We start from the raw sequence: 15,648 nt of genomic DNA on the forward strand, positions 1-15,648 counted from the left end.
TATTTCCAGCACTGCTACCCAGTTATCATTCTTAGAATTCTTTAAGGGAAATGTTGCTGTAATCAAACCGGTAAGCACATAATCCAGATTTGTCCGTGTAGGACAGGCTAAGAAAGAAAAATGTCATTCTTGACAGTGTCAAGGTCTATTTCATCTCATTCAGGTTTGGATAATGCCTTAACTTTACAGTAGAAAATGCCTTAACTTTACAGTAGAAGGGATGAGCTCATGTTTTGCCAAGATGCTTTGCAAAGCAAATATTTTCTTAAGCATTTATCCTTTCACATTTTTGTCTAATAGCAACTGGTGCTACAATTCACTTGACTGTAGAGAGTATCTTGAAGCAAAGACAGACTGCGTCTAGCTTGTGCAGCATTGGGTCAGCAGTATGCTGCAGCTGCCAAAAAAACCAACACAGTGCTAGGCTGCATTAACAGAGGGATAGAATCAAGATCAGGTAAAGTGTTAATACCACTTTACAATGCCTGGTTAAGGCCACACGTGGAATACTGTATCCAGTTTTGGTCACCATGATGTAAAAAAGATGTTGAGACTCTGGAAAGAGTACAGAGAAGAGCAACAAAGATGATCAGGGGACTGGAGGCTAAAGCATATGGCTGCTGAAATTGGGTATGTCTAGTTTAATGGAGAAGGACTAGGGATGGCATGATAGCAGTGTTCCAATATCTCAGGGGTTGCCACAAAGAAGAGGGAGTCAAGCTATTCTCCAAAGTGCCTAATGGCAGGACAAAAAGCAACGGGTGGAAACAGAACAATTAACCAGAGGAACAACCTGCCTCCAGAAGCGGTGAATGCTCCAACACGGGAAGTTTTTAAGAAGAGATTGGACAGCCATTTGTCTGAAATAGTATAGGGTTTCCTGCCTGAGCAGGGGGTTGGACTAGATGACCTCTGAGGTCACTTCCAACATTTTCTTCTTATTATTATTGATCATTGCATAGTCAGCCAGATGTTCAGACTGGATTTGGCATATTTGTTTACCTATCGAGTCCTTAGCAAGGACCTGGGATAAGCAGATGAGGATGCTTGATGGTATTACAGATATTGTCACAGGATGGAAGCAGTTGCTAGTAAGGCTGCCTTTTGCAATTATTATTATTATTAATGGATCATTGCACAGTCAGCCAGATGTTCAGATTGGATTTGGCATTTTGTCTACCTATCGAGTCCTTACCCAGGACCTGGGATAGGCAGATGTGGATGTTTGATGGTATTACAGATATCGTCGCAGGATGGAAGCAGTTCCTAGTAAGGCCGCCTTTTGCAATTGACTAATAGCGAATTTGTCAATGCCAATGGTGTTCAAGTGGTGCTCCAGTTGTTTTGGGATTGCACCCAAGGAGCCTATTACTATTGGTACTACCCTTGCTTGCTTTTGCCACAGTCTTTCTATTTCTATTTGTAGGTCTTAGTATTTTGTTATCTTCTCCAGTTCTTTCTCGTCTATTCTGCTGTCTCCAGGCACTGCCACGTCCACTATCCAGACTTTTTTGTCTTTCTTATCGACAATTGTTAAGCCTGGGGTGTTATGTTGCAGGTGCTTGTCTGTTTGAATTCTGAAGTCCCAGAGCAGTTTAATTTTTTAATAATAATAATTATTATTATTATGATTACCACTACTACTACTACTACTATTACTACTTGGCCTAAGACAAAGCCTTGTGGTAACTCACTACAACATGGATCAGCTGTTCTTGCCCTTAAAACTAGCAGCAACAATGAACTCAAAATCTAGACCTCTCTAAAACATGGGTGCAACTTGCATGCAATTGCATTGATAACAATTAAAATCTTTATAAGAATGCATGGTAGTCTCCTTTGAATGAGACCAAAGATAGAGTCAATTCCTGCAGCAAATTATAATTTCTTGATTTTTGGAAAATATAACAATTCCATGGAAAGTAAAAAAACTTGGCCGTCATCTGTTGGCAATTTTCATATTATTTCTGAAAGGGGAAATTCTATTTAAAGTTCATAGCTAATAGCTTTCTTAAAAGAGAGTGGGCAATATAAAGCTAGCTAGGTTAATAGATGACCATATTTTGCTAGTTCAGTTCCTTAAGTAGGCATGGTATGAATTAGTCCTGAAATTACTGCCATTCAATTTCACTTGAGGTTTGGTGGCAGGAAGATTGTATCCATTTTCTTCAAACCACTTAATATTTTAAACCTTTATCTTCCTTAGTTCCTTTTTCTTATTTAAAAAGCCATAATAATAATTTAAAAAAACACAAGGCAGATGTTTTAACTGCTTGATAGTTTTAATTGTCCTTTAGCAAGCCTCTTTTCCAAAAGAATAGAATAGAGCTGGAAGGGATCTTGGAGGTCTTCTAGTCCAGCCCCCTGCTCAAGTAGGAGAACCTACACCCTTTCACACAAGTGACTGTCTAGTCTCTTCTTAAAAACCTCTAGTGATGGAGCACCCACAATTTCTGGAGGCAAGCAGTTCCACTGGTTAATTGTCCTCACTGTTAGGAAGTTTCTCCTTAATTCAAGGTTGCTTCTCTCTTTGGTCAGTTTCCAACCATTGTTTCTTGTCTTGCCCTCTGATGCTTTGGAGAATAGTTTGATGCCCTCTTCTTTGTGGCAGTCCCTCAAATACTGGAATACTGTTATCATTTCACCTGCAGCCAATCTTCATATGTTTTAGTCTCCAGGCCTTGGATCATCTTAGTTGCTCTTCTCTGAACTTTTTCCAAAGTCTCAACATCTTTTTTGTAGCATGGTCATCAAAATTGGTTGCAGTATTCCAGGTGTGGTCTTACTAGGGTTTTATAAAGTGGTAATAATACTTTGCGTGATCTTGAGTCTATGCCTTTGCTCATACAACCCAGGATTGTATTAGCTTTTTTGGTTCCTGCTGCACACTGCTGGCTCATATTCAAGTGATCATCCACTTGAATCCACAGTTACTGTTTTTGAGCCAGGTCTTGCCTAAACTGTACTTATACCTTGGATTTTTTTTCCTGTCTAAATGTAAAACTTTGCTTTTCTCCACATTAAAATTCATTTTGTTGGATAGGGCCCTACCTGTTAGACCTCTCCATCTGCATGAAATATGTTGCTCAAAGTGCCATACATTATACTAAGGCGGAAACAGAATTATTATTTAATTGAACATCTGGCTTGGAACTATCTTTTTGAGGCTTTTTGCACAACGATTGCTTTTCAATCATCTTTTTTAGACATTGCCATTTAGCTATGCACACCTCATTCCAAATTATGTGACCACTGTAATAGCTCTGGTCCCAATTCTATGCTGCTTCCCATGTCGGAGATGTGTCAATTTATGCCATGATTAACATGTTAAGTCTGGGGCTTTTGATGAAGACCAGTCAAAAGAATTCACCCACTTTCTTGGCAGCCTTCCTTCAGTATTCCTGTTACCCTAAGTCACATAACAAGCTAAATGCTTCTTGGTTGATTTCTTGCCTCATATATTTAAATAATTCTTTTCTGGATCTTCATTTTTAAAGCAATGTATTAAAATACTTTATATTTTATTATAATTTATGAATATATTTAATAACTTGCTTTATTGTAAAATAGTACCAATTTTTGGACTGCTTTTGTTGTAACAACTAATGCTAAAAGTATATTTAACTATTTTGCTTTATACTGCATGAAAGTCCTCAGAATGAAAAAAAAAATCAATGCAGGTATTGTATGCAACCAAGATACCCATGCTCCCGGTCAAAAAGCAAATGTACCAAAAAGCACACAAACTTTCAAAAACATTAAAGATACATTTTAACCCAATAGAATTCAGGTAGGTGCTGCTTGAATAATTTTGCAGAATGCTCCTCTCCTTCAGCCAGTGTTTTTTTGTTTTGTTTTGTTTTTTGAGTAAATGGGACTTAGTACCATATTCTGGCTGTTTCCTGATCAACAATTTACTTGGCTTTGAGGTGGAGCAAAATAGGTGTTTCCAGTCCCTTTTTTTTTGCATTCTGTGCTCATGTTGTATTATCTTATGTTACATTCTAATCTATTGTATCCCTCAACCAAACCAGACATCTTCAAACTTCCCTTTGACTTCAGATTGAAGTCTAGATTGAAAGAGGAAGAACATACCAGCAAACATTTTCTAAACTTTGATATTTCTGGAGAAAAGTAATCACAAATGGATTCAGAGGGAATTTCAACCAGTTAAAGCAAGACAGAAGTGGGCCTCAAACTTTGTCTGATTTTATAGGCCATATGAAATGGACTAACACAAGATAACGTTAATATGCTTGGTAATGATGTTCTTTACAAACATTTATTGAAAATATCATGTTGATATAAAAAGAGACAGAGGCTCTCATTTGCAATCTTTTTTAACCCTTTCTCTCTCAAGATAGTTTCGAGGATTCCCATTAGTTGTGTCCTAGAAGTCACTTCTATCCTTGCTTGAAAAAGCTGCCATTTTTTCCCAGTTCAGCTTTGCTCTCTTGATATTCATGAAAAAGATGGCTTCAGTTTTGATTCTGAGACCAAAGCCTGGTAAGCTATCAATCACATCTGCCTATATTAGAAGGAAATGGGCTGCAGCTGGTTAAAATCCCAAGACTTTATTTGTACTCCAGTATTTAAAGTAAAAATAGCTGCCTTTTGACTCAAATGTGCCTTTTTTTTCCCAACAGGCAACTGGACTGTTTTTTGAAGGAGGAAGAGGAAGAAGGGAAGAGGTGGTGGTTTTGGTACTCATCCAAGAAGTTAAATGTTTTCTTCTTCTTCCTCAAGGAAAAATAGCCCAGTTACCTTTTAGGGGGGAAAAAGCACCTTTGAGACAACTATGACCTGGATGAGTAAGAAACTCCACAGACAGCTGCCTTTTGAATTGCATAAACCAGTACTTAAGCACAGTCTAAGATTGGCTTCTTGAAATGTTCCTATGGTTCTTGGTCCCTTGATACATAGAAATTTGTCTGAAAAAAATTGGTATAGGATATTGGACATTCTTTCTCCAACAAGAAAATGAGGAAGAAGAATTGTCATTATTACAATGATCTAAAAACAAAGAAACATTAGCTCAAGCACCACCACTGTAATATCAGTGCAAGATTAACTTTGCACTGAGTTTAATTTGGATGAAACTTGGGCAATTTCAACTTGCCTCTCAAGATTCTATGCTTACTCAACTGCTTAGAAGAGTTAGTCCTAATTTCGGTACTTTCAAATTTGGGGAACTTGAGCAACTGTTTATGATCCTAAGAGAAGTCTGTCCCAATGTGCTTGAATTCTTGATATGCCATGAGGCATTTGTTTTACACATTTTGACATCATACTTGCCCATCTTCTGTATTCAGATTTTTTTTCTCTTTTTTGGCTTTCTTTCTCAGCCCCATTTCTGCATCCCTTCTCTGTTTCCCATGGAAGTGCCCTTTCCGCTATCAATAGGCATCTATTTTTCCCTTTTTTCCCTTTTAAGTTACTTGCTATTACTAGAACTAACTTGGATACTCTATTATACATATTTTCCCCTTGGAAAAAAAGAAGTCTACCAGTGCAATTGAGCAAGAGATTTCTGAATTCAATTTCTGTACTGAAATATTTCAGGCTGTCTTAGAAAATCTCAACAAACATAATGGTTTTTATAAGGTACTGCAATCAATCTTACATATAATCTGCATCTGCATAAACACACTGCTATCCCCTCTCTTTCCCCTTGCTTCATCCCAATTTAAATCCTACATCACTTTAGTCACTGCCTGCATCTCATGTGACCTGTAGTTTATGAAAGATTACAGAATGCCTTTATACAATATGTTCATCTGAAAAGGTGGTACCAAACATCTTCCAAGTTTTGGCTATCAAAGACTAAGAATGCTTGAAAAGATCAATAAAATCAATCTAGCACCCTCTAGAGGTGTTTCAATTGCAATTTGCAAAATTCCTAATAAAGAATGCCATCACCTACTTAGATAGCATTATATAAAGAATAAATAGCAGTAGTATTCTATCAGCCTAAAAAATTTATATGCAAGTCTGCATCCCTTGGTGCTAGCATATACTAAGGTGCATTTTCAAATTTACATGGAAAAAAGTACAAGTGAGTGCTTTGTTATTTTCTTCCAAAGAAAATCAAAGCTCTTTTTCATTTAGAAACCTGCCATTTTTTGCAGTTTTCTGGCAAGAAGGAGTCCCAGATCTCCTTAGTGTTGTTATTTCCCTTTATAATTCCAATTACACTAATAATGTTTAGCTATTAATCTTCACTTCCCACATATCAACACCTGCCTGGAGATGCTAGCAGTAACTGAAAAGCTTGCCAAGCCTGTTGCTTAGATAAGTCCCAGCATTGTAACCTGATGCAAGATAATCATCTGAAATTGTATGGCACTATTGGTGTATAAGTTAACCAGATGTTCTCCAAAACCTTGCATTCTCCCAATGGTGAATGCTTATAGAATCATGTAGGAGGTTTAGAGGCCACTTTATTCAATTTCCCTGTTTAATGCAGTGCCCAACAGAAGAATGCCAAACCTCTGCTGTTTTATTCCTATCTCCTGAAGTCTATTCATATTTTTGTGTCATCTGAACATTTCTTTCACTGCTATCCTTTATCCTAGGTTAGGGAAAGACATTTTGGAAAGTATTAAGACCAGGTCAGAGTTCTGTAGTACTTGATGGACAGTTCTGGATTAAAGAGATTAATTGAGCAAATTGTCCTTGCCAAGGAATACCAGGCTTGTAAAAAATTATCATTTTCACAGGAATATCTTAGCAAGCCTTATATATCATCTTCTGTCACTAAGCAGTAAAAGTCTGTCCTTGCATCATAGTTGCGAGATCCCAAGTCAGAAATGTCTATGTCATTCTTCTGGTTTTCCTCAAGCTGTACCTCTTCTATTGCTCCGAGACATGGACCATCAGGATCAATCCTACCAGGTGGTGGTAGACCTGTGATAATTGGTCTTCGAATTACTGTAGGGCAGAAAAAAGTGATAATGGGGTAATATTTCCAAATATTCATACAAGACTAGTTACTTTGAAGTAAGAGAGCACATTATAATTCCTACAAAATATTCAAAGTGAAACTATATCTAATACCGAACCCATTCAATACCATTTTAAGTAGCTTACTTTCCAGCAAATTATACATTGTATACTGGATCTAATATTTCTGCAAAATGCTATTAAGTCAGCGTAATAATTAAATTACATGAAATCCAAGAAAGCTATGACTGGGGGAAAATTCTACTGGAGGAAATGAATTAAAATTATTTCTGATCAATACTTCAATCAAAGCTTGGATCCTGTGAGAGAACTTCAATTACAGACCTCTATGTTTTCATATGGTTTGATCTTCAGTTGGCAGTTTTAGACTTACCCTGCGTGTTTTACCTCAAAATATGCGCTTGGCATAGACAGTAGTAAAGGGGCTGATTTTTCAACCAATAGGAAACTGGAGAGACTTTTAAAGCGTAAACGAATTAGTTAAATTTGAAAATAACATTGGTTCCTCTCTTCACTAATGTGTGGTTATAACTTTCAACTAATTTCCAGTTATACATTTATGGTATGTTGATGTGTTAACATTAGCGAGTGATATTGCTCTGCATATATTATCAAGACCTGGATTGACAAGGATAGAAATGCAGTCCTTTTCAAAATTTGTCATCCCAGATTTGGGGGCTTACACCAAGCTCAGTATCATGGGAGGGGAAGAAGGTGGCAATGATGTTCTGTAACAACTTATATAATCAGAAGCTGATTTTCACTGTCAGCATGCAGGTGCACATCTGTTAGGTTGCATTATAGGGAAAGAATGGGAATCTTCCTGATGTACTGTTTGCCTACTGCCCAGCGAGTTCCCTTCCTGAATTTTGGATAAAGTTGAAATCCCCCCCCCCCCGCCTCAGTTAGTGAGTAACTTTAATTTCCATGACTTTGGAAGGATCTGGCAAGGCTCAGACTTCATATTTTCCATGGCAATCATAGGACTTTCCCAACAATCTTGGGCCAAAATCACAAATGTGGACACAAATTGAAAACTTTGTTTTGTATCAAAGACATTGCTGATTGATCTGGAAATGGATGATACAATCTTGGGTCTATTGCAAAGATCAGATCAGTTTCTGATTCAAGTATGTCACCAGGGACCTTTGATGTTTCCAGGCTGTCTTCAGAGGTTCAGATATTTCTTCCTTGAAATCTAATTTTTATTTAATCATGTCAGATATACAAATACATTGTGATACTACTGCCATCCATAATTAATTCATTTTGGACACAAATATAACTGACTAATTATGTTTGGCAATACTATGAGTCATACACATTTTTCCATTGCAGAATTCTTCTTCAACATGAATTGCTCAGTAATATTAGGAGCATTGATGGCTAGCATTCAGCAGGTAGCATGACAAAAGCAAGACGTTCTGTGGACACTTGCACTACAGTACAAATAGGAACATTATTTTTTCTTATTGATGATTTGTTTGTTGTATTATTATCAGACCACACTGCCAAGCAATCTTTGCATCCAAAAATAGACAAATTATATTAATTATATTTTGCATGCATTTTAAGAAGGTTGACTCCAATCAAGACTTATTATTTCATTCTGTATTTGTATTTAGGAAACAACTTTTGAATTTCCTTAGTCTTTTTTTTTTAACATCTGATGCTTTGGTTGAGAAAAAGACAAGAGAAACCAAATTATAATTCCTAAGAGATAATCATCACACAAGTTAGAGAGTAAGAAGACTTGAGCAGCCAAAGATGCTGTTGTACAAGACAAATGAAAGTTTCCAATAAGCTGCAGACCAATACTGTGACATGAACAATCCTTATTCATGATAGTGAACATAGCCCTTTTGCAAAATAAGACAATCACTGCTGTCACAGTTACAAGGGAAGCCCAGCCAAACTCATGAACTGCTTTTATTTTTTCCAACAATTAAAATCATAGAGTATAAGTAAGCTTGGTTTTGTGCTGCTAGATGCTGGTAAATCTTTTATGAACACTGAACTTATTTTGCTCCTGTTGCTAAAATTAAAATGTATTGCCCTGCAAGCTCAGCCTGTATTAGCAAATCCCCAATGCCAGGACTGGTTCATTAAATCTTCTGGATTTAATGAATGCCCACAGATGTATTTTCCTACCATTGATCTAAATGCCTAAATGCCTAAAAAAGGAATAATATGAAGTAGCTACAATATCTCCAGGTTTCAGGCTCTGGAGATGGAAGACTGCCCTACGGAATAGAAGCAGAGCTATTCAATGGCTACTTTGCCTCAATGTCAGGGATGTGTTCCAGCCAGTAACTGTGAAGAACAGACTAAAATGGCAGTATTGCAGCTTGATTAAAAACCCAGAGCCAGATAGATCACATCTAAGGTGCTTAACCCCTTTATGGATTACTGCCTTGTCATGGTGAAGGGACTTGCGTAACTCAATGAAGCTATAAGCTATGCCGTGCAGGGTCACCCAAGACGGACAGGTCATAGCAGAGAGTTCTGACAAAATGTGATCCACTGGAGAAGGAAATGGCAAACCACTCCAGTATCTTTACCATGAAAACCCATGGACAGTACTAAAAGGCAAAAAGATATGACACTGGAAGATGAGCCCCTCAGGTCGGAAGGTGTCCAATATGCTACTGGGGAAGAGCAGAGAAGAAAGAATGAAGCGACTGGGCCAAAGCCTAAAGGACGCTCAGCTGAGGATATATCTGGTAGTGAAAGGAAAGTCCGATCCTCTAAAGATTTTTTCTCCATAGGAATCTGGAATGTAAGATCCATGAATCAAGGCAAACTAGATGTAGTCAAAAAAGAGATGACAAGACTGAACATCGACATCTTAGGAATCAGCGAACTAAAATGGACAGGAATGGGTGAATTTAACTCAGATGACCATCAGGTATATTACTGTGGGCAAGAATCCCTCAGAAGAAATGGAGTAGCCTTCATAGTCAATAAAAGAATAGGAAAAGCAATACTGGGATACAATCCCCAAAATGACAGAATGATCTCAATTCGAATCCAAGGCAAACCATTCAATATCACAGTAGTCCAAATCTATGCCCCAACCACTGGTGCTGAAGAGGATGAAATTGACCGGTTCTATGAAGCCCTACAGCACCTTATAGAATTAACACCAAAAAATGATGTCCTTATCATCATGGGGGATTGGAATGCTAAGGTAGGAAGCCAAAAGATAACCGGAATAACAGGCAAGTTTGGCCTTGGAGTACAAAATGAAGCAGGGCACAGGCTGATAGAATTTTGTCAAGAGAATACGATGGTCATAACAAACACTCTTTTCCAACAACCCAAGAGACGGCTCTACACATGGACATCACCAGACGGTCAACATAGAAATCAGATTGACTATGTGCTCTGCAGCCAAAGATGGAGAAGCTCTATACAGTCAGTAAAAACAAGACCAGGAGCTGACTGTGGCTCAGATCATGAGCTTCTTGTTGCAAAATTTAGGCTTAAATTGAAAAAAGTAGGGAAAAGCACTAGGCCACTCAGGTATGAACTAAATCATATTCCTGATGAATATACAGTAGAGGTGACAAATAGATTTAAGGAACTGGATCTGATAGACAGAGTGCCTGAAGAACTATGGATGGAAGTTCGCAACATTGTACAAGAGGTAGCAACTAAAACCATCCCAAAGAAAAAGAAATGCAAGAAAGCAAAATGGCTGTCTGAGGAAGCTTTGCAAATAGCTGAGGAAAGAAGGGAAGCGAAAGGCAAAGGAGAAAGAGAAAGATACACCCAATTGAATGCAGAATTCCAGAGAGTAGCTAGAAGAGATAAGAATGCCTTCTTAAATGAACAGTGCAAAGAAATAGAAGAAAACAACAGAATAGGGAGGACCAGAGATCTCTTCAAGAAAATTGGAGATATGAAGGGAACGTTTCATGCAAAGATGGGCATGATAAAGGACCAAAATGGCAGGGACCTAACAGAGGCAGAAGAGATTAGAAGAGATGGCAAAACTACACAGAAGAACTATACAAGAATGAGCTTAACGTCCCAGATAACCACAATGAGATGGTCACTGACCTCGAACCAGACATCCTAGAATGTGAAGTGAAATGGGCCTTAGAAAATCTGAGCAACAACAAAGCTAGTGGAGGTGACAGTATTCCAGCTGAGCTATTCAAAATCTTAAAAGACGATGCAGTAAAAGTGCTACACTCAATTTGCCAGCAAATTTGGAAAACTCAACAGTGGCCACAGGATTGGAAAAGGTCAGTTTACATTCCAATTCCAAAGAAAGGCAATGCCAAAGAATGTTCAAACTATCGCATCATTGCACTCATTTCACATGCTAGTAAAGTTATGCTTAAAATCCTACAAGCTAGACTCCAGCAGTATGTGGATCGAGAACTACCAGAAGTACAGGCAGGATTTCGAAGAGGCAGAGGAACTAGAGATCAAATTGCCAACATACGCTGGATCATGGAGAAAGCTAGGGAGTTCTAGAAAAACATCTACTTCTGCTTCATTGACTATGCTAAAGCCTTTGATTGTGTGGATCACAACAAATTGTGGCAAGTTCTTAAAGAGATGGGAGTACCAGACCATCTCATTTGTCTCTTGAGAAACCTATATGCGGGTCAAGAAGCAACAGTGAGAACTGGACACGGAACCACTGATTGGTTCAAAATTGGAAAAGGAGTCCGGCAAGGCTGTATACTGTCGCCCTGCCTATTTAACTTATATGCAGAGCACATCATGAGAAAGGCAGGGCTAGATGAATCAAAAGTTGGAATTAAGATTGCCGGGAGAAATATCAACAACCTAAGATATGCAGATGATACCACTCTAATGGCAGAAAGTGAAGAGGAACTAAAGAGCCTCTTGATGCGGGTGAAGAAGGAGAGTGCAAAAGTTGGCTTGAAACTCAACATTAAGAAAACCAAAATCATGGCATCCGGCCCTCTCAATTCCTGGCAAATAGATGGGGAAGAAATGGAGGTAGTGACAGATTTTATTTTTCTGGGCTCCAAGATCACCTCAGATGGGGACTGCAGCCAAGAAATTAAAAGATGCTTGCTCCTAGGGAGGAAAGCTATGGCAAATCTAGACAGCATACTAAAAAGCAGAGACATCACCCTGCCAACAAAAGTGCGTATAGTCCAGGCCATGGTTTTCCCAGTTGCAATGTATGGCTGTGAAAGTTGGACCATAAGAAAGGCTGAGCGCCAAAGAATTGAGGCCTTTGAACTATGGTGCTGGAGAAGACTCCTGCGAGTCCCTTGGACTGCAAGGCGTTCAAACCGGTCAGTCCTAGAGGAGATCAACCCCGACTGCTCTTTAGAAGGCCAGATCCTGAAGTTGAAACTCAAATACTTTGGCCACCTAATGAGAAGGAAGGACTCACTGGAGAAGGGCCTAATGCTGGGAAAGATTGAGGGCAATAGAAGAAGGGGACGACAGAGAATGAGATGGCTGGATGGAGTCACTGAAGCAGTAGGTGTGAACTTAAATAGACTCCAGAAGATGGTAGAGGATAGGAAGACCTGGAGGAACATTGTCCATGGGGTCGCAATGGGTCGGACACGACTTCGCAATTAACAACAACAACAACAAAGGTGCTTAAGGAGTCAGATGATAGTTTGGCCAAAGCATTATAAATTATATTTGAAAAATCCTTAAGTAGGGATTAAATGTCAGAACAACTATTGCTCCTTTCTTCAAAAAGGGGGTAAAGGAGAATCCAGGAACTACAGATCCCTGTATCTGACATCAATATTTGGACAAACTCAAGAAAAGATCATAAGAGCAATCCCCAAGTCCTTTGAAAGCACTGCAGTAATTACCAGTTGTCAGTGCATATTTGCCAAAAACAAAAAGAACTAATTTTATCATATTTTCTTTTAAACTTGATAGCCTGTTGAGGGAGAGTTGTAGATAAATACATCTAGATTTCAACAAAACATCCAACCAAATGCCACATAACATTCTGAATAGTGAAGTAAAAGCTGAATGACATAAGCATAAGTGGAGGCATAGCTGTCTCAGAAATTGCAATCCAAGACTGTTCATCAAGCTGGAGTGTCCTTAAGGATGAGAGTCCTTATAGACTGGAGCGAGGGATCAAGATGGGTACCATAAAACTCAGCCTGAGATCCTTTATAATACAATATTTCTGTTAATGACTTGGATCAAGAAGTGGCAGGAATGTTTACCCAATTTTCATATGGGAGAAAATTGGATAAGACAGCAAGATGGCAGATATAACATTACAAAGTATCTTGACATGTTAAAGGAGTGGGCTGAATATAACCAAATGAAAGATGCATATGCAAAGTTCTTGTTTTGGAAAATAAAAACCAAGGATACAAATATGTGATGGGATACCTAGCTTAACAATAGTATCTTTGAAAAAGGAATTAAAATACAAAAAAAATTTAAACTGGATATGAGTCAATCACATGATATGGGTGGGAAAATAGTAAATGCAATTTTAGTTATAACAACAGAAGCAGAGTTTCCAAATCAAGGGATCTATATAAAAATATGCTTCTAGACTCCTCTTCATTTTTATTCAAATCTTGGGAAGTAATTGTTCTATTTTATTCTCACCTCAAGTATGCTACTGCAGTGGACACCTTAAGAAGGGGTCAAATAAATTGGAGAGGGTATAGAGAAGGGTAGAATGATCAAGAACATTGAAATTAAACGGAAAGAAGTCAGAGAAGAACTGTAGTGAAGAGAATATGAGGACAGCCTTCAAATACCTAAAGAATATCAATAGAAGATAATATGTGTGGCTCAGGGTTGAACTGTGGGATCCTCAGTGCTCTCTAAGCTTGCTGTTTTCTTGCAGAGGTTTCATCTACAAGGGAGTGGAGGTTGCTCTCATTTTATATACAAATGGCTTGCCCTGTGGGTGTTGGTGGAAGTAGTCTTGGTGGTCCCTTGATTGTTGTTTATTGTTAGTTTGTTTGTCTGAGTTGCTGGTTGCTTGACTTGAGGTATTTTTAACTTCTGGATTGTTGATCTAATGTTAATCTTAGTGTTAATCTCTGCTCATCTGGGTGTTGCTTGCTGGTGAGGTGTTTTGGTCTTTTTGTTCCTGCTAGATGGTATTCATAGATGCACTTTGTTAGTCTTCTGCCCGTTTGTCCTAAACAGTGGCTGTTATAGTCCTCACACTGTATGTTGAAGATGACTCCTGTTTTTTTCTTCTGGGGCTGCTGGATCTTTGGTTTATGTGGGGTGTTTTGGATGGCCTTAGTAGGTCTGTGTGCCACGGTGATACCATGTGGTTGTAATAGTCTGTTGGTCAGTGGTGGGATTCAAATATGTGAACAACCAGTTCTCTGTGTGGATGCTGCTTCTGGAAGTCCATTCTGGGCCTGGGCAACAAAAAATTAGCTACCAGTTCTGCCGAAATGGTGCGAACCAGCTGAATCCCAGCACTGCGGTTGGTGGTTTCTGACATGTTTTTTATACATACAGTAAAGAATGTCATGCATAAGAATATATATCATTAAGAGTAGCTCAATCCTGGAACCAATTATCCAGGGAGCTAAGGGATTCAACTTCACTGCATATGTTTGACTAAGGCTAGACAGAAATCTGTTAAGCATGCTTTAATTTGAATTCTTGCACTGAGCAGGGCTTGGGCTTGATGGTCTAAATATCCCCTTCCAATTCTGATTCGTGCTTCTTATTGCTTTCTTTTTTTCAGTTATGATATATTGGCATATATGACACAAGAAGTCAGAATGTTACTTAATGAAAAAATTATATGCCACCCTCCCATATTGCTACAGTAAAATAAATTTATCACAATAATTAAAATGCAATCTCCATCTATCTATATACCACTACACAATTTATGGTTACTGCAAATTGTTTTATGGAAAGTCCTGTCTTGCTTGCTGATCAGTATTTAATATGAATTTATAAACACGTATGGATTAATTAGCATGCAGTAAACTGTGCCCCAAGTATGCTAAGGAGGTTCACTGTCTGTAATACATTGACTTTTACACAGACTGAGGCCAGAGGTGCTTGGGCAAAGCAGGGCTGTTTAAACTGGTGCCATTCTACATCAGCCACCATTAGGTCATTTGGAAGTCACAGAAACAGCAAAGAATGGAGCTGAGAGTTGTAATCAAACAAAACATATTAAAATATTAGGCAAACATGTCCTAATATAAATATCATAAAAGTTAAGTGCTTTAATTAGTGTTATTTAAACTTAACTGTGCAAATCTGGACTGGGAGAAAATTTGAGTTAAAAATAATTGAATAGCCTTCAATTCTCAAGGGATACATACTTTTTCATTTGTCTCCACTGTAACCTCATAGTGAATAGGTTTTATCTTTTGCGAATGAACGAAAAAAATCTGTTTATTAGGAGCAAAATGAAAAAAAAAAAAAAAGCACAGACCGGAGTCACTTTCAACTTTTTGCGACTCTCTGCAAAAAGCCCCACTGGGTCCCTTGGACATGCATGATCTTAGACATGCATGGTCTTCGTCAGAGCAATAGAATTACCCCAAAATAAGGGTAGTCAAGAGCATATAGCTATTTTCTAGCAATGTACAACAACAGAAGGCTTGTACCAGACAAGCCAAAGAAGCTTCATTAGCCAAGATGCTACCTTCATCTAGAGAAGCCAAAAGACGTACCTATTCATTTGGGAGAAGAAATCTGGCTGGC

General features: G+C 38.3%; 1 protein-coding gene across 4 annotated transcripts in view; it reads right to left on the reverse strand.

Moving 5' to 3' along the window:
• Positions 1 to 4,260: 4,260 nt before the first annotated feature.
• The window catches only part of SIGIRR (single Ig and TIR domain containing), a 45,288-nt gene continuing 33,900 nt past the window's right edge, over positions 4,261 to 15,648 (reverse strand). For all 4 annotated transcript variants that reach the window (XM_039353246.1, XM_039353245.1, XM_039353247.1 and 1 more), the window contains one exon: positions 4,261 to 6,930. In XM_039353246.1, the coding sequence (XP_039209180.1) occupies positions 6,737 to 6,930 (194 nt within the window). In that variant the 3' untranslated portion in view covers positions 4,261 to 6,736. The remainder of the gene's footprint in view (positions 6,931 to 15,648) is intronic.

Source organism: Crotalus tigris, unplaced genomic scaffold, assembly GCF_016545835.1.
Source record: "Crotalus tigris isolate CLP2741 ecotype Arizona unplaced genomic scaffold, ASM1654583v1 scf7180000018504.2861643, whole genome shotgun sequence".
NCBI lineage: Eukaryota > Metazoa > Chordata > Lepidosauria > Squamata > Viperidae > Crotalus > Crotalus tigris.